The 25,952-nt window shown below is 56.2% G+C and overlaps 2 protein-coding genes and 1 non-coding gene across 3 annotated transcripts in view; all 3 read left to right on the plus strand.

Moving 5' to 3' along the window:
• Positions 1-25,952, plus strand: part of CCL26 (C-C motif chemokine ligand 26) — a 185,248-nt gene that overhangs the window by 29,686 nt on the left and 129,610 nt on the right. The gene's annotated exons all lie outside the window — the stretch shown is intronic.
• On the plus strand, positions 3,708-3,814 carry LOC130017571 (U6 spliceosomal RNA). Its single transcript, XR_008791432.1, has one exon. It is a non-coding gene; the product is annotated as a U6 spliceosomal RNA (small nuclear RNA).
• The window catches only part of HIP1 (huntingtin interacting protein 1), a 92,598-nt gene continuing 73,724 nt past the window's right edge, over positions 7,079-25,952 (plus strand). Inside the window, exon 1 of the mRNA XM_056108268.1 lies at positions 7,079-7,254. Within this exon, the coding sequence (XP_055964243.1) occupies positions 7,135-7,254 (120 nt within the window). The 5' untranslated portion in view covers positions 7,079-7,134. The remainder of the gene's footprint in view (positions 7,255-25,952) is intronic.

The raw sequence follows: 25,952 nt of genomic DNA on the forward strand, positions 1-25,952 counted from the left end.
CCTCGCCGGGGCCCTTGGAAGGGAGCGGGTTGAGCTTTCCTCCCCGCCCTGGCCAGGGCCCCGGCAGCCGAAGACCTCCAGGACCAGCCACCACCATGCTGAGACCACTCTCCGCACACATGAAGGTACCAGCAGAGGGACAAAGCCACGTGGGTTCCGGGTCCGAGATCTCCAAGCCTACTCGGATTGGAGTCGAGCATCCTCCACCCAGATCCTCCAAATTCCAGTAGGCGGGGGTTACACCCACCAACTGGCCCCCTAGCGCCATGTAATCCCATCAGCGGCCAAGACTCTGAGACTATAAAAACCAGCTCCCGAAATGACATCTTATATGACATCTCATTCCTACTTTGACAAACTGGCAGGCTACCGAATGTAGCCGCCCACACGGCAGAGTCTGGCAAACTCCCCGTGGCGTACCAAATATGCCAAATACCAGTAACAATGATGGGTCTCATTCTCCTAAAGAACCTTGAATATAATCTCAGGGCTAGGATGAAGGAGACGTTACTGGGGCCTGCTCAAGGCAATCGACGAATCACAGGATGATCTGTGATCTGTGATTGATAAATATACATTGAAAAATTATTTCTTCTTAAACTCCTTTTCATCCTTTGGGGAATGTGATTGATTATCTGTGGGTGAGTCTATTTCTGGACTCTCTAACCCAGTCTGTGGAGGCATGTCACTCCCTTACCCCCATAACGTTCTGCTTCTCATAACTGCAGCCTGCAGTGTCAGAATAAGACTTGCTCTTGTTCTGCAGATACTCAGAATGTAGTTTTATTTCCAAAGTCACTGTGAACATGCTAGATCCTTTTTCCTTCCGTATCCACTTTAGAATATGCTAGCAGTTCACCAAAAAAGAGCTGCTGGAATTTTGAGCAGAATTTCATGGAACTTATAAGTCATTCCATGAAGCTTTCATTCATGAACATAGTATATCTCTTTTTTTTTTTTTTAGTTTTATTTATTTATTTATTTATTTATTGAATCACTGTGGGAAAGGTTACAAAGCTTTCAGGTTTATGTCTCAGTCATGCAAATATCAAACACATTTCCCTTTACCAATACTTATTTTTTACCATGAAGAACCCCAATAAAACCCCACCCCCCACCCCTCCCCATCCCTGTGAGGCAGATGAATTCTAGTTAACACTCTATCTGCTTTGATTAGCTTCATTGTTTCAATAAAAGATTCACCACTATTATTTAGAGTTTACCCCCCCCCCCCAAATCAGACATGCTGAAAAAGCATTGTGAAGTGATTTGCTTTCTACAGCTGGGTTCAAGAATTAAATGTTGGTTTTGGATTTCTGCTATTTTACCTATTGACCCTGGAAGTATTTCTACTGAAAGTCAGATAGTTAAGAAATTGGTTTCTGTGTTCTGGAGTCGTGGCCGTGCTGGAGAGCCGCTCGCGGGGGGCAACCGGTGGCCTCGGTAGGGCGTGAAGGGCGGAGCGAAACGCCCCCCTTCCCATGAGGTTTTAGTCGCCCCCACACTCCCGGCTCATACCTGCTGTCCACAAGGCTCCCATGTGGCCGCCATCTTTCTTTCCAGGGAGGAGAGGGCGAATGGGGCAACACCCTTTCCCCTCCGGCAGACTTGATGGGCTGGATCAACGCATAGTCCGTTCACTTTTCTGCTCCAAGCTGCTGGGTTCTGCATTAAGTCCTTGTGCTTCTGGGGAGTATATCTCTTCATTAGATTTTTCTTCTTAAAGTTTTCTTGGCAATATTTTACAGTTTAACATATATATATATATTTGTCTATTTGAGGGCCACACCTAAAAATGGTGTTCAGGGCTTACTCCTGGCTCTGTGCCCAAGAATAACTCCTGGTGGGCTCAGGGGATCATACAGGGTGCTGGGGATTGAACTGGGGTCAGCAGCATGCAAGTCAACTTCCCTATCCACCGAGCTATTGCTCTGATCCCTATTTTTAAATTTTTTATCATTTTACTTTTGTTTATTTGTTTGGGGATCACATCCAGCATTACTCAGGGGTACCCAGTACCTGTAGTGCTCAGAGAACCATGCAGTGCTAGGGATGAACCCCAGGGATCCTGCCTGCAGACCATGTGCTCCAGCGTAATGAGTCATCTCCCTGGGCCAGCACTTGACATTTTTGTATTACTTTATACAATATTGCTCTTAAAACATTTCCATTTCTGATTGATAATTGCTGATACATAGAAATACAATGGCATTTGGGGCCAGAGCGATAGTATAGCAGGTAGGGGTGCTTACCTTGTATGCAGCCAACCCAGATTCAGTCCACGGCATCACAAAGGATTCTCCCGAGATCTACTAAGAGTGATCCCTGAGTGCAGGACCAGGAAAAAACCCTGAGAACTACTGGGTGTAGCCTCCAAAAGAAACAGAGACAAACAGGGCTGGAGAAATAGCACAGAAATGTTTGGCACTTGCCTTGCACACAGCCAAACATGGTTCAATCCGTGCCCCACCAAATGGTCCCCTGAGCCCTGCTGGGAGGGATCCCTAAGCACAGAGCTAGGAGTAAGCTCTGAGCACCAATGGATGTGATGCCCCAAACAAAACAAAAATAATATATATATTCTAAGATTGAAAAGAATTCTGGGGCTGGAGCCATAGCAGACCGGGTAGGGCATTTGCCTTGCATGCAGCAGACCCGGGTTCGATTCCCAGCATCCCATATGGTCTCCTGAGCACCACCAGGAGTGATTCCTGAGTGCAGAGCCAGGAGTAACCCCTGTGCATTGCTGGGTGTGGCCCCCCAAAACACTGAAAAGAATATTTTGAATACATTTGAGTGCTTCAGCTGACTAAATAACTGGGGGATATCCATGTTTTAGAACATTTGGATTACTCAGCAATCAAAAGCAATAAATGATTGAAATGTACAATACACCTAGGTTTCAAAATCACTAATCTTCGAGGGAAAAGCAGGACAATGAAAGACATTCTATGTGATTTCATTTATGTAAAATTGCAGGCTTTCGAATGTAGCCTGCCCACAGGGCAGAGTCTGGCAAACTCCCCGTGACATACCAAATATGCCAAATACCAGTAACAATGATGGGTCTCATTCTCCTAAAGAGCCTTGAATATAATCTCAGGGTTAGGATGAAAGAGACGTTACTGGGGCCTGCTCGAGCCATTCGACGAATAACAGGAAGATGAAATGAAAAAAAAATGAAATGAAAAAATTCTAGAAAATGCAGCCAAAGGACAGTGGCAGGAAGCAGCTCCGTCATTGCTCTGTCCCTGGGACTTAGAAGAGGAGGAATTACAATTAGGAGCCCTTAGAGGCGAGAGACTCAGCATCTTTGTTTGGGGTCACACCTCACAGTGCTCAGGGCTTACTCCTGGGTCTGTGCTCAGGGTTACCTGCTTGTGGGACTCCAGGGACCATGTGGCATACCAGGGACTGAACCCCAGGCGTCCGTGTGCAAGGCCAGCACTCTATCTGCTGGACTGTTGCTCTGGCCTCAAATTCATCTTGTTTGTGGTGTTGCTTTCCAACGTGTGGCTGTCAGCACAGGTCAAACTCATCCGATGGATACTTCATGTCGAGGTCGTGCAATGTGAATTCCTTTGCGTGAAAACCATGAACACATTTTCCCTGAGTTCCAGAAACAATTTTTGATAGCCCTTTTTTTGCCCCTTTCAGGATGCTGAATCAGGCTGGATTCAAACTAGGGATGGAGTGGGGCAGAATTTGTGCCTGCCTTGGCGGCACATAGACTAAAATTGGAACCATACAGAGAAGATTAGCATGGCCCCCGCACAAGGATGACATGCAAATTTGTGAAGCGTTCCATATTTGGAGGGGTGGAAGGGATCAGAGAACTTACGATTCCTATTTGGCAGGGTGGAGGCAGGTAAGAGAGCTTAGGATTCCTAGGGGGGTTCCCAGAGCTTGACATTCCCCAAAGGAACAGAGCATCCTTAGGAGATAGGGAACTGGGGCCTCTTTTTGGGGTGGGAATTCCAGGGACGGCCCCAACATAGATACCCCAGACCAGGGCTTTGCTTTACAGCAGGCAGAATCCTTTTCCAACTCCCTCCAGTTTCACCAGGGACGGGAACCCAGCTGAGTCTTTCTCGGCAGGATGCTTCCAAACCACCTAATTTCTGGGTCCAGCTGACGTTTATTATGTCAAGACGCTGATTCGTTAATGCCTGTTTAAAGAGCCTGTGTTCACTGTCGTCATAAAACCTGGGAGCAAGGTCAAGAATCAGGCTTGCTTGAGGAGCCTAAAAATACAGCACAACAGAGAGGGCACTTGCCTTGTATGCAGCCAACCTGGGTTTAATCCCCAGCATTCCATATGGTCCCCTGAGCTCTACCAGGAGTAATTCCTGAATGCAGAGCCAGGAGTGATCCCTGAGCCTTGCCAAGTGTGACCCAAAAAGCCAAAACGAGAGAGAGAGAGAGAGAGAGAGAGAGAGAGAGAGAGAGAGAGAGAGAGAGAGAATCATATTTGCTTGAGGGACTGGAGCCATAGGACAGAGAGGAGGGCATTTGCCCTGCATGCGCTGATCTGGGTTCAATCCCCAGAATCCCATAGAGTCCCTTGAGCCCTGCCAGGAGTAACCCCTGAGCATCGCCGGGTGTGGCCCCCAAACAAACCAACTACAACAAATCAATCTTGAGCTGTGTTGAGATGGGAGCAGGCGTGGGACCCTGGAGGTGGTGAGGAGTCTTTCTCCTGGGGGATTCAGCCCCATGAGCAGCTGTGCTGGGAACCTCCTGGAGTCCCCCAAATCTGGCCTTCTCTCTACCATGTGAGGAGGAAAACGTCTCGGCTCTCACATGTCATCCTGGCCCTCCAGCTTCCAGCTGACTTTGGCCAAGGAGGGGCACAGGTAGGAAATCGGCAGGTTGAAGAGAAGACTGGGTCGCCACCGGGCTTGTCAGGTGCCCCCCCACCCATAACCAGAGCTCCCAGAGGGTCCAGAATGGCTCCTCCCCATGTCCCCTCAAGGTTAGGACTGCTAAGAGCACCCCCTGTTGGAAGCCTGTGGATTTGCCCCTTTTGGGTTCATCTTTTTGTTTTTTGTTTCCTCCGGATTCAGTGCTCAGGGATCACTCCCTGGAGGTGTTCAGGGGCCCCTATGCGGTGCCAGGGATCTGCTGGGGTCTGCTGCATGCAAAGCAAATGCCTTAATTCCTGTATTACCCCCACGGTCCCTGCTGACCCCTTTCACTCCACTCGCCCCCTTGGCACATGGTCCCTCTCTGGCTCTCGGCACTCCCACACCTCCTACCACCGATCCACACACTTCCACAGTTCCCTGAGCTCCCCCAAAAGACCCTCAGTGACATGTTAGCTGTCTCCCCTCCTCGGGCCCTCCCCTCCTAGTCTCTGCCACCTCCTGCGTCTCCTGTGCTTCCTTCCCAGCCACCTGTCCCCACTCGTGCCACCCACCTGCGGGTCAGTGACACTGGTCTGTCACTGATGTCACCTCTCTGGAGACAGCAGCCGGCCCACCCAACCCCACCCCTGCTGTGTTTGTAAGCAATATCCTCTTTGCCCTTCTACAACTCAATACATGGAAACACAGGGGACCATGCAGCCTCATTGGTGAAGCCAGGGGGCCACTGGCTGGGTCTGCCCCCTACGTACGAGTTAAGTCAAGGTTGGTGCCCGAGCAATAGTACAGCAGGGAGGGTGTCTGCCTTGCATGCGGTTGGCCCAGTTCCATCCTTGGTACCCCATACAGTCCCCCTGAACCCACCAGGAGTGAATCCTGAGAGCAGAGCCAGGAGTCAGCCCTGAGCACCGCCAGGTATAGCCCCAAAACAAAAATCAAGTCAAATTGCTGCCTTCCAGACAAAGGGAACCTTAAGGCACCCTCCCATCATTAAATCCTTTCTCTCCAGAAACCCCCGGACCCCTCTGGTACCCCCACTTTCCCACCTTCCTTTTATCCAAGCTCCTTCCTCTAACGTTCCTCCGGACAGAACTTTCTAGTGCAGTCCCTCAGACCCCCCAGCACACACACACACACACACACACACACACACACACACCCTGATGGCCACAGCCCCCAGCCAGGCAAAGCATGTCGGTGGAGGCCAACATTCCAGAACCCTCAATGCCTGCAAAGGATTCCCTCAACTTTTATTTCTCTATCGGATATGTGAATTTAAAAACTCTTAGCTTAAAAAAAATAAAATAATGCTCGGGATGGACAGTGGATCCGGCGCTCCACCCGGGGTTCGGGGTTCGATTCTCCAGCACCACATGGGGTCCCCCAGAGCATCAGAGCCCGAGTAAGCCCCGAGGACCGCCGGGCGTGGCTCAAACTAACAAACATGAATGCTTTTCTTGCGGTTCTGAGCAGTTTTGGAAAAACACCGAAGTGGGTATTTAACGGAAAACTTCTTTCTCCGGCCGTCATCCCTTCCCGCTGCAGTCGGTTCTGGCCCGCCCGATGATGAGAGGCTTGGAAAGGAGGCGCAGGGCGGCTCCCGCACACCCGGCCCGGGCTCCCGGGCTCTGCTCCGGTTCCGGCGATTCCGGACGGGGAGGAAGCAGCGTCGCGGCGGGGGCCGCCACCGAGGGCGCCCGGATCCGGCCGACGCTGGCCGGGAGGAGCAGCGCTGTCCGGGACTCCGCCCGCCCACTCGGCTCCCCACCCCCGGCCTCGGGTCCGAAAGGAATAAATAGGCTATTCTCGGGCGGACCGATTCCCGGTGGCAGCCCGTGCTCGGGGACCAGCCTGACCCCAGCGAACCTCGCGGGGAACCTCGCGGCGCCCCCAGCAGGCGGGCGGGGCGGGGCGGGCCGGCGTGGCCGGCCGGCGGGGGCGGGGCGGGCGAGGGCAGGTCAGGGCCGCCCGGCCCCGCCCCTCCACGCCCCCGCCCCGCCCCCGCCGGTGATGGACAGCCCCGCGGGCCAGTCCTGGCGCGCCTCGCGGCCTCGAGGCCCCGGCGGGGCGGGGCGCGCCGCGGGGGCGGGCGGGCGGGGGAACCTCTGGGAGGGGCGGGGCCTCGGGAGTAGCAGCGCTCGCAGCCAATGAGGAGCGGGAGCCGCGTCCCGTTAAGCGCCGGATCCCAGCGGGGAGGGCGGGGCGGGCGGCGCCGTGGGGATCCCGGGGCGGCCGAGGGCCCCTGCCTGACTCGGCTCCGTGCGGCGACATGGACCGGATGGCCAGCTCCATAAAGCAGGTGCCCAACCCACTGCCCAAGGTGCTGAGCCGGCGCGCGGTCGGCGCGGGCGTGGAGGCGGCTGAGCGGGAGAGCTTCGAGAGGACTCAGGTGAGGACCCGGGGGGACCCCGGGGCATGCCCGGCGGGGGCATCTCGTGGGACGCGCGGGGCAGTGATCCGTGCGGAAGTCCGAGCGATCCCGGGGAGGTTGGGGACCCGCATCCGAGCGGGCCGGAGGCAAAGGGCTGGACGCTGCTAGGCTCTGCCACGATCCGTGAGATGCCCCTGCCCACGAGGCCAGGCTAGGGATGGCCGGGGCGGGGAGAGAGGAAGGAACGCGAGAGGGGCCGGATGCAAGAGATGCCCCTGGACGGGGGGGGGGGGGCAGTGTGTGTTTGTGTGTGTGTGTGTGTGTGTGTGTGTGTGTGTGCGTGCGCGCGCGCGTGTGGACCGAGAGATCAAGTGAGGGGCGGGGAGTGGGCCGCCGGTTTGGGGAGGTGCAGAGCGAGCGAGGATCCCTTTCCTCCCTTTGCGACAGCTTCTGGGTTGCACTGACACCCTCCCTGTCCCCTGCACTCCCTTCCTGGTGCCTCTTGCCTTGGCTCACGTCACCCCCAGCTGTCGCCCTGCAGAGGCCGAGCTGGAGGGGTCTGAGGAGGGAGAAGGAATGTAGGAAATGCCAAGTGTGGCCAGCTTGGAAAATGACTCCGGGGCTGGAGGGGCTGGAGAAGGGGACAGCTCAAGCCGGACCTCAGGTTCCCCCGCCCCCGCACTCCTGTTGGTCAGGATAACTTGAATGTTTGTGGGTGCCCAGGGCTGGCGCTCTCTCTCTCTCTCTCTCTCTCTCTCTCTCTCTCTCTCTCTCTCTCTCTCTCTCTGTTTTGTTTTCATCTCCCAAGATGTGCCTGACAGCTAAGTGCCCTATTTGTCCAAGCTGATCAGGGCAGGCAGCCAAAATTCCTCGGTGTCATCAACAGAAAGCCACAGTCCGTCTGTCTATCTCGGAGTTTGGCTGCAGTGCCGTGGAAGGGGGCATAACGCTGGCATGTTGGTGCGTCCATGGCGTGCAGAATCCTTTCTGAGCATTTCTTGTGACCCCCAGTGGTAGCGTGGATGGGGCAAATTTCTCCTTCAGTTTGGTTCTGGGCGCGGAACTTACTTAGAAGATCCTGACCAGGCAGACCCTGTTGGAGGCGGGCTCCCCTGCTGTGTTCTGCTCTGTCCCCTAAGACTCAGTGTCAGCGAGGGAAGGGCTTTGGGGAGTTGTGTGCTGGGCAGTGGGGACTGGGGTTCTCTAATTGGAATATTGCAGAGAATACAGTACTTCACTCCTCATGGACGTCATTCTCTTCTTTTTTCCCAGCTGGTGGGTGATATAAAGGGACAGAGGGGAGAGGCACCCCTCTTTGCGACACCCTCCCTCAGGCAGGAGGGGAGAGATGGTCATTCCCATAAGCCTCCCAGGACTTGAGCTTGAGGCTTGTTTTCTGGCTTTGTTGACTGGACCGCTGGGAAGAGGGAAGCTTTTCGTCTCTCTGAACAGCAGCTGCAGGTGTTACTGCCTGGATTGAAGGAATGTTTGTTTTTCACGGAAAAGGAAAATCAATAGCAGCAATCCTAGGGCAACGCCTTCCTTCTGGATTATCCAATAAGTAGAATCTGGAGCAGTAGAGAAATACCCGCGAGTCTCTGACCCATAATGATGATGGAAATTAGGTTTGGGAGTTTCCACCTATAACTGGCTTGTCCCCTCGTTTTCGAGATGGGTGTTGGGGGGATGGCCGAGCAGGGAGCCTGGGGGAGACATTCAGTGCTTTACATTGAAATGAACCTTGGGAATTGGCCAGATTTAACTTAGTGGCTTGGGGGTCAGGGGGAACGGGGCGATTAAAGAGAAAAGAGTTCTAGTGTTGAAAGAGTGGATTTGGGGCCAGAGAGATTGCACAGTGGATAGGGCAGTGGCCTTGCATGCAGCCGACCCGAGTTCAATCCCTGGCATCCCATATGGTCCTCCAACACGACCAGGAGTGAAGTGATTCCTGAGTGCTAGGAGTAAGCCCTGAGCAGCATCTGGTGTGGCCCCCAAACAAAACAAACAAGGGTGGGGGAGAAGAGGGAAGAGAAAGAACCATCCTCTAACTTAGCTCTCAGCGACCTGCAAACAGGGATTGGCTTTCATGTCTTCCTGTCAAGTGGATGGGATGAGGTGAAGCTAAATGAGAAGAAAAGTGTTTTAATGAGTTTAAGAGATTCTGAGAACTGGCCATGAGCCAATGACCATACTATTTGTAATTGATGTGTTTATCAGAGCCCGGCAAGCTACCGAGAGTATCTCGCCTGCATGGCAAAGCCTGGCAAGCTACCCGTGGCGTAATAAATATGCCAAATACAGTAACAAGTCTTGCAATGTTACTGGGCCCGCTTGAGCAAAAAAAATAGAAGAACAAGGGGAGGACAGTGACAGTGATCAGAGTTCTAAGTACTTTATTGATTGCCTTCTTTGATCTTCTCAAGGACCCCTGAGATGGCCATTAGACACACTTTACTTTAAGGAGACAGCACAGAGAGGTTAAGTGCCCTATCTGAGGTCACACAGCTGGAAGTGGTCCTAGGCTGCAAGTCAACAGAGCACTGGAACCAGAGGAGAACTGAGTTTGGTTTTGGTTTTGGGTTTGGGGCCACATCCAACGGCAGTGCGCAGGACTGATTGTGGCTCTGTGCTCAAGGATTACTCCTAGCCATGCTTGGGGGATCCTATCAGATGCCAGGGATTGAACTCCAGTCAAACACATGCAAGAAGGGAGTTGAGTTTTTAACTAAGCTGTGTGGCCTCACGTTATTGTCCAGCCTTTCTCAGCAGCTTCTGATTGTGAAACCAAGATGGGTCTCAGTTCGCAGACTTATAATGAGGGTTAATGAAACCCGGGCGGGGGCGGCACTGAATACTGCAACGGAGCCCGTTTCTGCAGGTTTTGCCGTGGTCTGAGTGGGGAGACAGAAGTGGCAGTGGACGGGCCTGAGTGATAGTACGTGGGGAGGCCATGCACATAGCTGACCCGGTTCGATCCCATATGGTGCCTCCAAGCCTGCCAGGAGTGATCCCTGAGCACAGAGCCAGGAGTAATTCCTGAGCATGCCAGGTGTACTTCCCCCCGCCCCCCCGCACAAAAAAAAATAAATAAAGAAGTGGAGTGGAAACCAAGGCTGTGATTAGCTCTGGGCAGGCGGGCAGCAGCGTTGGGAGGGTACTTCGGTAATTACTGGGAGCTGGAGCTCTGGAGCCCCGCGCCGGGGCCAGTACCCGACTGCCCAGCTCGAGTGACCGCTTCCTGGGTGGGCCAAAAGGGGGCCTAAGAGTGGAGCAGAACACCCCAGCGGTCCGAGACCCACCAGTCTGCATAGCAGTAGCCCCGCCCCGTGGGCATCTCCCCGGGCAACGGCCCCGCCCCCGACCTCCCACGTGACCTGTGACAGCCAATGCGGGCTCCCAGCAGGACCCGCTCCCCCGACGGGGCTTTCGGTGGACTCAGTGCTCCGAACGAGCTGGAGACCTCTACGGATTCGCGGGTAGGAGAGGGCTGGTCAGTTCCAGTGGGCATATTCTGTTCTCTCCAGTTCTCCGCCTTGAGCCCGGATCCCGCCCCCACAGACCCGCCTTGCGTTTCTGCACGTGTCGCCTCTTCCGCGAAGTCTTCCGTCCTGGCTCCGCTCCGTCTGTCATCCTTGCACGCTGCATGGCTCCTGGCACTGCCTGCCTGAGCGAGACTTTGGGCCCCCTGCTTGCATTCCAGTCTCAGCAGGACGCTCCCCGCCCCGCCCCCGCGCCGGTTACGTGGGACCCGCAGAACCTCCCCTCAACAACTCTGCCGGGGCTGGGGGCACCGTGCCCGTGGCGCTGCATGGTGTCTGTAGGCTGGTGGGCACAGTGGTCAAACAGCACCCAGGCTGGCCGGCGCTTCTGGATTAATCCCGGAGGCCTGTGGCTCACCCAGGAACGGCAGAGAGGCTCCAGCTTCCTCAGTGGAGCGCGGGTTTCTCTATGGTGTGTTTATTTTGGCGACATCCGTTTGGTGAGAGCAGGCCTCGGCAGGGACAGAGATAAGGAGACTGCCCTTGGGCAGCGCAGGGGTCAGTGGGGACGTGGACGGGTTCAGGACCAGATGCATCAACCCAGCCCTGCAGAACAAGGGGGGCCTGGCCGTCGCCTCCTGGTCCCTCTGTTTCCTCTGAGCAGTCTGAGGGGTCCCGCCAGCGGAAGAGCCAGGAGATGGATTCGAGGGAGGAAGTGCCAGAAACACGTCCAGGCTGGGCTTGGCCAGACCCTGCTGGAACGGGCTAGGCTTGCCCGTGTGTCCAGGGTCCCTGGTGGAGCTCAGCAGCTAGGACACCAGCTAGGACTGGTGACCAGCCCTCTGCATGGCCAAGTTGGGCTTCTGCTGTCTTGTTTGGATCTGCGACAGAGGCCTGGCCCCCACATTCAGCAGAGGGGTGACTGGGGGGTGTGTGTGGACTTTGCAGTTCCCCGCCTGACTGCTCAGGATGGTTCTTCTTAGCCCGGGGGGCCTGCACCCTCCGACCCCCTCCTGCTCTTCCCGGGCATTGCGAGCATGGGAAGGAGGGGAGCTTGCACTCCTGACCCCAGCCCCCGTAAAGGGGCCCATGGCAAAGGTTCATTTCAACTCCTTTCCTCCATACCTGTGGCAGCGCCTTGGCAGCGTACCCCGTTCGGGCCTGTCACCCCCGTTTATAGAGAGACCATCCCCCTGGGAAAGAGCCCCAGAGCCTGACGCCGCGTCCCGTCCTCCTTCCACAGTCAGGCTTCCTGGGCGCTGTCCTCAAGCCCCCTCCGGCTGATGGTGCTTCTGCTCTCAGCCCCTGAACCCCCTCACTTTTCTCTCCCCCTCCCAGACTTCCTGAGCCTTCCCGTTGGTCTTTCCCGCCCCCCCATAAGCCATACCTCCAAACTCAGTAGCCCAGGCTGCCCGCGTCCCTCCCTTCCTCCCTCCCAGCCCCTTTGTGTCCCGAGAGCTCATCCCACCTCCTTCTGCCCCCTGCTAGGCTTTGGTAGCTTCCACCTGCTCCCCCAGATAGCCTGGGGCCAGATGGGGTATCCGGAGAGCCCTGACTTTTGGAGCCCCGTTGGCAGGAATCTGTGTTGGCTCCCCAGAGCCCTGCCTCCTGGCGCCCGCGCTTCCTGTCCGGGCCTGCCTCCTCCCCACCGCCCCGAAGGCTGTTCCTGCCTTTGCTGAGGGAATGAGGGGGGGCCCTTGGCTCCCTGTGCCTCTCCCGCTCCTCCCAGCCTGCATCTCGGGGCGCAGCCTCGGGATCTCCATCCCCATAGGTCCTTGTATGAGCAGGCGTCAGCCGCGGCCAAGGGTTGGCAGAATTGAGGGATCGGCAACCGACGTTCCAAACTCTTCTGGCCTCCCGTTCCCCTTTTCCAAAAAACAAAAAAAAAAATCATTTTGTACCCTGGAAATGTACCTGCTCAAAACAGGTAACTAAAAGGTATGTCCTCTGCCCCTCCCCCCACCCCACCCCCTCCCCTGCCCATTGCACCTGAGGTACTGCCCCCCCCCCCCCATCAGTCCAGTGCCCCCGTGACTCATCTGCTCCGGGAAACAGATTTCCAGGGAAACCCTTCCTCTCCCGACACACACACACACACACACACACACACACACACACACACACAGAGCATGTTGCCTTTGCATCATTTGGAGCTTCTCCCTGTCTCCTTTGACTTCCTGGCAATTAATCTTAGTCCCTGCCTGTCCTGCGTGCACAGGCCTGCAAACCGGGGGGGGGGGGGGGGGGGGGCGCAGGGGAGACCCCCCCACACACACCCCTAGTGCCGCTGGAGCACCTTTAGGGAAGAGCCCACATGGCTGTGAATGAAGTCGGGCCCAACTTGAATGAGACCTGGGGGAAGTCCAGGGCACTTTGTTCCCAGCACCCCTCACACCCCTTCCCGGCTGCTTCTGCTCCTGGTGGGGCCTCCGGGGTATGGCTGGCCCGCTCACTGGGGGCTCCCCACTGCTGCCTTCTCTGTGGTGGTGGTGACTGACGGAAGGGGGTTGGGGACACAGGCAGGGAAGGACTGTGAGGTAGAGCTCCCTCATGGCCCTGCCCGCAGCCGGGGGAGATCGAGGCCCTCTCGCCATTTCAAATGCAGAGTCGGGGGCTGGAGAGATAGAGCCACAGCCGGGAGGGCGTTTGCCTTGCACGCGGCTGACCCAGGTTCGATCCCCGCCATCCCATACAGCCCCTGAGCCTGTTAGGACTGATTCCTGAGTGCGGAGCTGGAGTAACCCTGAGCACTGCCAGGTGTGACCCCCCCCCCCAAACCAAACCAAACCAAACCAAACCAAACCAAACCAATACAGAAGCCAGAAAGATTCTGAGGGACATCCCACCCCCAGTGTCTGTAGCTCACCGACATCTCGAGCACTTTGCCCCGCTCAGGTCACACCTGCCCCCTTGGCTGGTGCTCCTTGATGCCCCTGTGCCCGGAAGAAGCAGGCTGGGCACCGGGGAGGGACACATGAAAGATGTGGTGGTGACCTTAGGGAAAGAGGCCACGTCCAGGGGCCCCGGGCATGCAGACTTACAGCCACTCTGGGGCTCTGAAAAGTTCCCAGGCTGAATGTGCCGGGTAAGGGACCATCGGGGAGGAACAGGCCAAAGTAGGGGGCAGGCCTGGCCAGCGGCCAGGGCCTCTCAGACAGTGGGTAGTGACTGTCCAGAGGGGGTCACCAAGGAGGAACTTGGCGGTACCTTTTGTGTGGGGAGGGCGTGCTTCCTGTCTGCCCTCACAGCCAGGGAGGAGCCCTGTTTCGGCATGTGGGCAGGGCGGTGTGACAGGCAGCAGCCCCGGGGTCCCCCCACCCCTCCAGGGCGGGTGGTTCTGGGCTCCGAGGGGTTGCTCACCCCGTTGGCCCTTGACCAAGCACATTCATTCCCATGGGACGTCTTTCCTTCCGGCCACAGCACCCCTGGCTGTGGGGTGGGGGTATGGCCGTTCCCCTGTCCAGCTGTGGGAGCCAAGCTGAGGTTTGACCAGGGACCTGCTGCTCTGAGCCGGAACGGGCTTTGCCTTGGCTCCCCTTCAATTGACGCCTGGTCACCGTCTGGCCACCGAGGGACAGTGCAGGGATTTTTCTCCCTGAAGGCCTTTCCTGTGTTGGACAGGTGAAGTCCCTTGAGGGGGCTGTGGCTATCAAAGAGACACTGTCTGCAATATGTGTCCTGAAGGAACAGCCAGCCCCGCCCCCCCGCCCCCCCCCCCCCCCCGCCTTAGAGAAGGGGTCAGGGCACATCGCAGGGAGTGTGCGGGAAAGGGGGGGGTGGCCTCTGGGAAACGCCAGTAAAAACTGTGAGAGGCTGAGCAGTAGAACAGTGGGGAGGGCGTTTGCCTTGTAGGCAGCTGATTTGAGTTTGATCCCCGGCATCCCATAGGGTCCCCCCGAGCCCCACCAGGAGTGGTCCCTGAGCACAGAGCCAGGAGTCAGCCCTGAGCATCAGCATGTATGGCCCTAAAACAAGAAAAAACAAGGACAACGAGAGGCTGAAGCCATAGTACAATGGAGCGGGCACTTCCCTTGCACGTTGCCATCCCAGATTCAGTCCCTGGCACTCCGCAGGGTCCCCTGAGCCCGTCAGGAGTGATCCCCGAGTGCAGAGTCAGGAGTCAGGCTAGGGTCCCCCTTCCCGTTCTGCAGTGGCAGTGAGAACCTGGCAGCCACCACATGAGGGCCACAGAAAGGGCTGGAGTTCGGCCAGCCAGAGCCCGCGATGTCCGGTGTTGGCAGGAAGGTGTGTCCAGGGCAGACTCTTGCCCTGCTTGTGGGGGTGGCACGGCTGCGAGGGGAGCGGTCTGCCCTGGACCTGAGATTGGGGCTCTGCCTTCAGCCTCCTGTGGCCGGCATCTGCCCCCAGGAGAGGCCCACACAAGCCACGAGGTGACCCGCTCACTGAAAGCCACTCGCTGTCCGTCCACGGCAAGTGGATGCATGAGCTGAGCTGACTCCTGCCTTTGGGGTACCAGACAGCAATGCGGAGCGAGTCAACCATCAGTCCAGCCTTTCAAGCCATCGTGGTGGGGGGGGGGTGGGGATGGGGGTGGGGGCGCACTTCAGGGACCCCCTTATGTCTGCATGTCTCTTGGTAGCTCGGGGGTAGAGCACGTGTGTGGCATGTGTCAGCCGCCAGGTTCCATCCCTGCATCACAACCTTGAAAGAAAAGGCCCTGGCCCAGCAAGTGTGGTGTTTAGGGGTGCAGTTTAGATGACCAGGCGGCCACGAGAAAGGGGGTGGTTCCACACAGGCCCTTCAAGGGGTTGGTCTTGGGCACAGGGAGATGTATATGTGGGGGCCGTGGGGAGGCATCTGGGGTTCTGGCATCGGCCAGTTGCTGGGCAACCATTCAGTCATCTCTGTGCGTCTGTTTTGTGCCTCTTGCTTCCTTTTTTTTTTTGTCTTGTGCCTCTTTCTATATTTAGATTCTGTTTTAAAATAGAAAAGGTTAAAGAAAAATTCAAGCACCCCACGCACCCCAGGGACTAGGTGAGTGTCTTGAGGGGCCTCCGAACTCGCTGCTACTTCCTCTTCCTTCCCTGTTCGCCAGCCCCCAGGGGCAGCCTCGGGTGTGGAGTCACGTAGCTGCAGACCCCTCCTCCCCGATGGACCCCTGAGCTTTGTGCCCTGTTCGGTCCCCTGCCCCCGCCCCTCAGTTAGGAGCCTACCCTCTGTGCTACCTCTCTAGCCCAAGGCTTTCTTCTTTCAAGGGGAGAAAACATTTTTTGGAGGCAGGGGGCACATCTGCTCATGCTCAGAGGTTACTCCTGGCTCTGCACTCAGGAACCACTCCTAATGGTGCTCGGGGGCCATATGGAATGCCAGGGATCGAACCCGGGCCGACCGCGTGCAAGGCAAATGCCCTACCTGCAGTACTCTGACCTAGGAGGAAAAGTTTTCCTTTGAGCCGGGAAGAGCCAGCCCCTCCACACCCCACCGCAACTCACCCTCCATAGTCCAAAATACAATCCAGCCTCTTTGGGTAAACAGCTGACTTTTATCTTGGTGTTTGGGCCGCACCTGGCGGTGCTCAGGGCTAATTCCTGGTTCTGCTCAGGGATCATTTTTGGCAGGACGTGGGGACACTCTGTGGGGTGCTGGGGATTGAACCTGGGTCAGCTGTGTGCAAAGTAAGTGCCTTCCCCACTCTACTGTGTCTCTAGCCCTAACAATGGACTTTTCATCTTGAGGTCCTAGAGCTTGGCGTTCCAGCACATGCTTTATGAATGTAAAAATGATTCTTTTGGAGGCCAGAGAGATAGTATAGCAGGGAGGACACTTGCCTTGCATAGGGCCAACCTGGGTTCGGTCCCCCAAGCACCGCCAGGAGTGATTCCTGATGTAGAGCCAGATTCCTGATTGTTTGGGCCCCAAACAAAACGAATTCTTCTTTTAAGGACTAGATTTTGCACACATCTGGGGTCCGTCCTGTCTCAGAACCCCCAGTGTAAATGAATTCTCTGATGAGCAAGATTCTGGCATGACCTAGGAGACCCCCCAGGAAAAAAACCTCCCAGTCTCTCCCTAATTTCCTTCCAATGAATATTTCCGCTCTGTTGAAGGCACCTGTTTTGTCATAATGATTAAAACCTGCACATTTGTGCTTGATCATAGAGAAGCAGCCAGGGTCATTCAAGTTCTTCTTTTGTCCAAAGTGCAGAAATTTTTTCGTTGGAGCGGACGAATTCCCAAGACCCTCTCGTGGGCCAAGACTGTCCAACCTGGGTTTGATTCCCGGCACCACCTGTGGGACCCTGAGCCCGACTAGGAGAGATTCTAGAGCACAGAGCCAGGAGTCAGCCCTGAGCACCATCACCTGGTGTAGCCCCCCCAAACCCATGGAAAGGCAAGAAAGAAGAAAGCCTTTGAGAGTAATCACTCCTACCCACCTCTCCCCCAAAGAAAGGAGCTTTTCCTTTTTTGGGGGGGGCGGGGTCACACCCAGCAATGCACAGGGGTTACTCCTGGCTCTGCACTCAGGAATCACCCCTGGCGGTGCTCAGGGGACCATATGGGATGCTGGGAATCAAACCCGGGTTGGCTGCGTCAAGGCAAACGCCTTACCCACTGTACTATTGCTCCATCCCCAAGAAGGGAGCTTTCTCTTTCACAAAACAGTGATTGTGTGAATGGTAAATTATGGCGATTGAGCAGGATGGGACAGACCCCTTTCCGGGGAGGTCCCCACAGCTGCTTGTACAGATGCGACCTCACTGAACCACGACAGTTTCACTGGCCCAGGTTGCTTCTTGGCCAGCGTGTGGGAGTGGAGAGTTCTGGGGGAGGGGCAGGGTTAAGGAAGTGAGACTGCCCTCCCCCTACCACACACACACCCAGGTGGGTGCCTGTGGATTGTTCAGGGCTTGCCTGTATCTGGGGACGTGCCACCTTCCATGGGAAAGAGGCTTGTCAATGTCATAAGGCCCTTGAGGGGGCAGAGACATAGCTCAGGGCTCAAGTGCTTACCTTGCACCTGGCTGCCTGGGTTCAATCCCCGCCACCACATATGGTTTTCCAAACCCTGCCAGGAGTGATCCTCAAACTTAGAGCCAGGAGTCAGCCCTGAGACTTCCAAGTGTGGCCCCCAAACCATAATAATAATTTTTTCATTTCATTTCATCATCCTGTTATTCGTCGATTGCCTCGAGCAGGCCCCAGTAACGTCTCTTTCATCCTAGCCCTGAGATTATAATCAAGGCTCTTTAGGAGAATGAGACCCATCATTGTTACTGGTATTTGGCATATTTGGTATGCCACGGGGAGTTTGCCAGACTCTGCCCTGTGGGCAGGCTACATTCGATAGCCTGCAAGTTTGTCCAAAGTAGGAATGAGATAATAAGATGTCATAAAAAGATGTCCTGATAAGATGTCGCGTGGCCGCGAATGCGGCCACGTGGTTCCAGGAGCTGGATTTTATAGTCTCTGAGTCTTGGCCGTTGATGGGATTACATGGCGCCAGGGGGCCAGGTGGTGGGTGTGACCCCCGCCTACTGGAATTTGGAGGATCTGGGTGGAGGATGCTCGACTCCAATCCGAGTAGGCTTGGAGATCTCGGCCCCGGAACCCACGTGGATTTGTCCCTCTGCCAGTACCTTCATGTGTGCGGAGAGTGGTCTCAGCATGGTGGTGGCTGGTCCTGGAGGTCTTCGGCTGCCGGAGCCCTGGTCGGGGCAGGGAGGAAAGCTCAACCCGCTCCCCTCCAAGGGGCCCTGGCGAGGAACAGCCAGGTGCGGGGGCAGAAGACTGCCAATAATAATAAAGGTAAAAAAAGGTAAAGGCCCTCCCGTTGATCGTCGATTTGCTCGAGCGGGCCCAGTAACGTCTCCATTGGAGACTTTGTTGTTACTGTGTCTGGCATATCGAATACTCTCGGTAGCTTGCCGGGCTCTCCGAGAGGGGCGGAGGAATCGAACTCGGGTCAGCCATGTTGGCCGCTTGTAAGGCGAACGCCCTACCCGCTGTGCTATCGCTCCAGCCCAATAATGATCACAATAATAATAGCAGTACTCTTAAGATGGGGAGCAGAGCGGGCAGGGTCCTTGTCTAGCACACAACCAACCTGGTTCAATCCCTGGCACCCTGTTTGGTTCTGTGAGTGATCCCTGAGTGCAGAGCCTAGAGTAAGCCCTGAGCACTGCTGGGTGTGATTCAAAACTCCCCCCCCACCCCCGGCAAAGACCTAAAGATGGTGGGAGGGGTCTGGACGATGGTGTGGGGACAGTCCTCGGTTTCAGCCTCCAGAGACTTCCCTGGCTGCTGGCAGAAGGCCAAGTCAGAACCTCGCAGCTGAGGGGGGACCCGACACACCGCTGCTGCCCTGCAGTGCCGGGCAGGGGTACCGAGAAGCTGCCGGCCAGCGGCCAGCACACATGCCAGAGCTTCCAGGAAAGAATGCAGGTGGGCACTCCTGATGTGCACCCCAGGAGGGGCTGCGACTCACTGGCTGGCAGAAGCAGGAGCGTCTCTATAATAGCCCTGTTTTTTTTTTTCTTTTTGGGTCACAACTGGTAATAGCAGGGGTGACTCCTGGCTCTGCACTCAGGAATTACTCCTGGCAGTGCTTGGGGGGCCATATGGGATGCTGGAAATTGAACCCGGGTCAGCTGTGTGCAAAGCAAACGCTCTACCCACTGTGCTATCACTTCGGCCCCTGACAGGCCCTGTTTGGATCTGTGCATCTGGGTTGGACTTCGAGGGTCTTCAAGGGTATGAATCTGCCGCCTGTTCTAGCTGCGAGTGGAAAGTGGGGCTGGCAGGAGGTGCAGGACCCTCCGGGCTAGAGCAACACTGGTTGTCTCTTCGGGGCTCGTTAGTGGCCATGAAGAAAACGCCGATTGCCGTGCTTGGCACTGGTGCTAAGAAGTTTCATCCTGGAAAAAACAATCCAGCAGCCTGTTCAAAACATTTTTTCCTACTGGGCCACGGAGTTCTCTGGTGCCGTTCCAAGTTGGAGGATCACAGATATAATTTGTTTAACCTTCCCCCCCTCCCCCGAAAAAAAAAAATGGAAAAGGAAAGGAAAAACCTCCCATGTTTTCCTGAGTCTGTTGAGAGGCGGGTGGGAATCCCAGGGTTGCTGGAGCGTCTGATTCCTAGTGTCTGCTGGAAAGGGCCGGGAGCAGAGGTGGGAAGGAAGGAAAGGCAGACGGCGGCAGGAAGGGTGCCCCCGGATCCTGCTTCCCAAGATTCGGTGGGGCCTGGCCTCTGCACTCTCTGCCGCAATCTCTGCCCCGCGTGTATGTGTGTGTGTGTGTGTGTGTGGGGTGATTGTCCCCTAAGCTTGGTGGCTGTCCAGCTCCGGTGGAGGTCGTCCCGACACCAGGCTCTACTTCTCTCTCTGGGCTTTTCCGAGTTTCGGCTTCAGACATGTAATTCTGTCTGACTCCCCATCTCTGCGAGGCCGTCCCGGTCCTGAAAACCTTGGCTTCGCTTCCGTTGCCATGGAGAGGGGCTGGAGCAATAGTCTGACCACTGAGGGGCTGGTCTCATGTGCAGGCGACCCGGGTTTGATCCTGGCACCACGTAAGGACCCCTGAGCCCCACCAGGAGTGACCCCCAAATGCCGAGCCGGGAGGAAGCCCTGAGCACTGCCAGGTGTGCCCCCAGCCAACAACAGAAGGGGCATTGAGTTGCCAGTGGGGGGTTTTCAGGTGAGCCCAGGTGACACCACCTTCCCCCGACAAACACACACACACACACACACACACACACACACACAAAACAGGGGCTGAAAGATAGTACAATGGTTAGGGCACATGCTTAGCACATGTCCGACCTGGGGTAGATCCCCCTCATCACATGTGGTCCCCTGCCACTGGGTGCGACCCTGGAGACCCCCTGAGCACTGCCACGTGGTCTGGGCAGTGCCTGGTACCACGGGGCCAAGCAACACCACATTTTATTGAATTGGCTGAAAATTGTAGGGTGGGGCGGGGGGATGGTCCATGCCTTCTTTTTTATTTTATTTTATATTTTGCTTTTCAGGTCACACTCAGCAATGCTCAGTGGTTCCTCCTGGCTCATGCACTCAGGAATTACTCCTGGCGGTGCTCAGAGGACCATATGGGATGGTGGGGATCAAACCCAGGTTGGCTGCGTGCAAGGCAAACGCCCTACCCGCTGTGGGCAAACGCCCTACCCGCTGTGCTATCGCTTCAGCTCTGGTCCAGGCCTTATTGAACACCTTTTGAGAGTGCCCCACCCCCCACCCCTGTCACTGTCACTGTCCTCCCATTGTTCATCGATTTGCTCGAGCGGGCCCAATAACATTGTGAGACTTGTTACTGTGTTTGGCATATCAAATACGCCACGGGTAGCTTGCCAGGCTTTGCTGTGCGGGCGAGATAGTCTTGGTAGCTTGCTCGGCTCCCCAAGAGGGGCGGAGGAATGGAACTCAGGTCAGCCATGTCGGCGGCATGCAAGGCAAATGCCCTACCTGCTGTGCTATCGCTCCAGCCCTCCCCCACAGTATCGTAGCCAATGAAGTTTATCGGAGGTGCGATCATTGCTAATTGAAAACTTTTCCCCCACCCCCAACAACAGCAAAAAAGCCAAAAATCAAACCAAGCCAAACTGGCCTCCCAGAGTCACTGAGTCAGAGAACCCAGCCAAGGGGTCAGCGTTGAGAACTACCTGTCCGCCCAGCCCTTCTGAAGGCCACAGGGCACCCCCTCCCCACCTCTGACCTACCTTGCCTGTGCCTTGCAGCAGCAGAGCACTGAGGGATTTCCAGGAATAATGACACCCAGTCTGAGGCCTAGGAGGTGGTAAGAGGGAAAGTCGAGCCCCCAGGGCCCTCCGACCTCAGTTTGAGAGAAGGGGTGGGAGGGGCTGACTCTTTCCATTACTAACAGAACCTGACCCGCTCCCCGGGGCTCATGACTGGTTTTCCCTAGTCTCTGCCTCTCCCTCTTGTCTGCCTGCCACCGTGTGTGGCTTCCACCCCCCCCCCCCCCCACCGCAATCCTCTCCCCCTCCACCCATCTTAGCTAAGGTGTGATTCCACCCAGTGGGGTTTATGGTTTGTGAGTACCTGGCGATGCTCAGGGGTCATTCCCGGGGCTCTGTGCTCAGGAATTACGCTGAGTGTGCATCAGGGAGCAGATGGGATGCTGGGGATCGATTCTGGGTCAGTCACGCACCAGGCAGCGCCCTCTGCTCCCTGCCCCGTCCTCTCGCCCCACTGTACTGTGGCTCAGCCTGTCAGTCCTGTGTCCTGGAGCAAAGAAGGCGCTTTTTTTTGGCTTTTTGGGTCACACCCGGTGATGCACAGGGATTACTCCTGGCTTATGCACTCAGGAATTACTCCTGGCCGTGCTCAGGGGACCACATGGGATGCAGGGAATTGAACCTGGGTCGGCCGCGTGCAACCCTAATGCCCTACCCGCTATGCTATCACTCCAGCCCCAGGAGGTGCTTTTGCTTGCTGGTTTTCACTTTCGTCTCTGAGCTATGCCAGGCAGTACTCAGGGCTTGTTCCTGGCTCTGCGCCCTCGAGGCTCATCCCGGTGGTATTTGGGCACCACATGCAGTACTGGGGGGGGGGTGCTCCCAGCTCTGCCTTGAGCCCAGCTCCTTAAATGGGGTCACCATCATTTCTGGGCTCCTGTCACTGAGTGTGGGGTTTCCTAACGTGTTGACCACCGTTACAGATTTCTCAATTGCACAAAGACCGAAGATCAGCTCCAAGTCAGCCGCATAATGCCACAGAGGCGTCTGGCTGTGCCCCGCCAGGTGGCCGTGCTGGGGGGAAGGGAGGGGTAGTTGGGGGGCCACACCTGGAGGTGCTCAGGGGCCCCTCTGGGGAATCGCTCCCCATTGCCACGGGTCAAGGCTGACTTCTGCATGCTGGGCTGGCACTCAGCTCACCGGCTTCTCTCCAGACCCGTGGCTGCGTTTCCTGAAGCAGCTGTGAGTAATGTTTCAGGAAGGTCTGCTCCTCACATGAAAATGCACTGGGACGCAGCACCCTGGAAGGTTCCAGAGGAATCTGGGCGATGCATACGTGGGCCATGGCCTGAGCACATTGCCCACTGCTCTCCGGGCCCAGGGCTGCGGAATCTGCATTTCTGGCACGAGGCCTTCAAGAATGACCTGGTGGTGCGAGTCTGGTGCCATGATGACAGCTGACATGATGGGGGAGTTAGTGGAGACAGGGAAGGGAGGAGAGGAGAGAGAGAGAGAGAGAGAGCGCAAGAGAGAGGTGAGAAAGGAGAGAGAGAGGTGAGACAGAGGGGAGAGAGAGGAGAAAGAAGAGAGAAAGGAGAGGAGAGAGAAGAGGGGGGAGAGAGGAGAGGAGAGGGATGGGGGCATTGGAGGGCAGGATGAAGCAGGATGCAGGTTGAAGTCTTGTGGCTCTTGTTTCTGCTGCTGTTTTCCTGCTCATTTGAAGATGAACCGATGGAGTCACCCAGATCACAGGGTGACCCAGGCCTGTCCCTTGAAACCCGGCATCTCCCCTTCCCCAGAGGCAATACCGCTTGCTTTTTTCCTTCTGGAGAGTATCTCGCCCGCGTGGCAAAGCCTGGCAAGCTCCCCGTGACGTATTCGATATGCCAAACACAGTAACCAACAAGTCTCACAATGTTACTGTGCCCGCTCTAGCAAATCGATGAGCGACGAAAGGACAGTGACAGTGACAGTTTTTTGCCGGGGGCGTGGGGGGGAGTGTGGGGCTCCCATACAGGGGCCACTCCCAGTGATACTCGGCGAGCCTTGCCAGGGGGTCATCAGAGCCACACCCAGCAGTGTGAAGGGGTTTCTTGGTGTGGGGTGGGTGGGGCCATGTGGTGCTGTGTTCAAGCTCGGGTTCTGGTGATCCAAAGCATGCCCCTGATGTCTGGGCCGTCTTCCTGGCTCTTTCACGCCTTCCTTCTGTGTCTGAGCTTGCTTTATGGGAGTCAGGGGCCAGGTTCCTTGGCTGCAACCCCCACTTCCCCCATCCCTGGACCATCCGCTCCTTGTTCCTGTGTCCAGTGACTGTAGGCAGCTGAACGGAAGTACTTTTTTGGGGGTGGGGGGTTGACCACACCCAGCAATGTTCAGGGGTTACTCCTGGCTCTGCACTCAGAAATTGCTCCTAGGGGCTGGAGTGATGGTACAGCAGGTGGGGCGTTTGCCTTGCATGCGGCCGACCCGGGTTCGATTCCCAGCATCCCATAGGGTCCCCTGAGCAACACCAGGAGTAATTCCTGAGTGCAGAGCCAGGAGGAACTCCTATGCATTGCTGGGTGTGACCCAAAAAGCGGAAAAAAAAAAGAAATCGCTCCTAGCAGTGCTCAGGGGACCCTATGGGGTGCCGGGGATCGAACCTGGGTCAGCTGCGTGCTAGGCGAGCGCCCTCCCCACTGCTCTATCACTCCAGCCTCTGAACCGAGCTAGGTTCTTGATGAGCTTCTTCTGCCTCATGTACATGCCGGTTCTAGTGGGAGTCCATGAGGGTTTCTCTTGGGCTTCTGTGTCCTCAGCCCCAGGTTTCCTGCACCCCCAAAGGCCAAGTCACCACTTCTCACACATGGCCTGGCTTGTGTTTCATCACCAGGGGCTCTGGAGAGAGCAGGAAGTCAGAAATCACAGTGTAGGGGCTGGAGCGATGGCACAGCGGGTAGGGCGTTTGCCTTGCACGTGGCCGACCCAGGTTCAATTCCCAGCATCCCATATGGTCCCCTGAGCACCACCAGGAGTAATTCCTGAGTGCAGAGCCAGGAGTAACCCCTGTGCATCGCCGGATGTGACCCAAAAAGCAAAAAAAGAAAAAAAAGAAACCACAGCATGGCTTTAGAGATAGGACAGTGGGGAGGGCATTTGCCTTGCACGCAGCTGACCCGAGTTTGATCCCCGGCATCCCCTAGGGTCTCCAGAGCACTGCCAGTGGTAACCCCTGAGCATCACCAGGTATGCCCCCCCATACACACAAAAAAAGATACCATGGTGCTGACAAAGATTAGGGAGAGTGTTGCTCTGCGTGTGCTCTGGAAGCTCCTTCCCAAACTGGAAAGTGACTACAGCGCAAATGAACAGATGGGGCGTGGACACAGTGGGCAGTGAGTGGGCCCCTCTGCCCAGCCTCCCAGAAGCAGGGTGAGCCGGGACGCCCAGAGGCGAACAGGGCCTCTGGGCCACTCAGGGGAGGTCAGAGTGACTTCCTATGAAGGAATGTCTGATTTTTCTTGGCCCAAGTGTTTAACCTCAGCCAAATCACAAGCAAACATCCGACAAACCCAAATTGAGGAATGTTCTAGAAAATAACTGACCAGTACTCTTAAGGCATGGCAGGGTCAAAGCAGACCCGAGGAAGCCAGGGCTCTGGTGCCAGAGGGGACGAGGGGAAAGGGGAGGAAGGAAGGTAGGGGTGGAGGGCTCTCGGGACACGCAGGTGCTCGCTGCAGTCTCGCGAGAGTCTCGCCTCGGCGTTAGTGCCGTGGGTTTATGCTCTTCCCAGCGGTTATGTAAGTCCTTAGTTAATAGAAGGGGAAGCTGAGCAAAGATGTACAGGAACTCTGGACTATTTTTGCAATTCTTCTGAAAGTCTAAAATTATCTCCGACTGAAATGTTCAGAAGAAACAGCAGACTGCTTGGCAAACCTGAGTCGGGCCCAAGGACCTCCCAGAGGCTTGGGGGACGCAGAGGCTTGGGGGTGGCCAGGACGTCTCCAAGGAGGGAGCACCCTGGTCCCGGATCTGTGGGGGCCCGTGGGTATGGCCCACAGGCACATTTCTGTCCCCTGCCTTTTCAGTGGCCGAGAGCAGGCTTTAGAGTTGGAGGTATGACTTGCTGTCCATGGGGCCAGGGACAGCAGCTGCTGTCATGGCCTGCCGTGGCTTCGTGGTTGGGGAAGAGGGTACAGGGTCAGTGTTGATGGCATGTGCCCCTCCCGAAGCCCCAAGTGGCTCCATGGCCATGTCATCCACCTGCGAGGTGCCCCGTGGCACTCACCCTGGCCAGGGGTGCTGGCCGACTGGGGCTGGGTATAGCCTGATTGTCCCGTGAACCAGAGTTCGCGCTGGCCGTGGGACTTTTCCTATGGGGAGTGTGTGGATGTGGGGAGTGTCCAGAGAGTGGGGGGGGGGTGGATGGGAGAGTGAGTGAGTAATGAGTGAGTGAATGAGTAAATGAATGATCGAGTGACTGAATAGAATGTGAATGAATGAGTGAATGAACAAGTGAAAGTGTGAGTGGGTGAATGAGTGAGGAATGAGTGGATGAGTGAATAAATGGGTGACTGAATAAAA

The sequence above is a fragment of the Sorex fumeus genome, unplaced genomic scaffold (assembly GCF_029834395.1).
Source record: "Sorex fumeus unplaced genomic scaffold, SorFum_2.1 ptg000199l, whole genome shotgun sequence".
Taxonomy (NCBI): Eukaryota; Metazoa; Chordata; class Mammalia; order Eulipotyphla; family Soricidae; genus Sorex; species Sorex fumeus.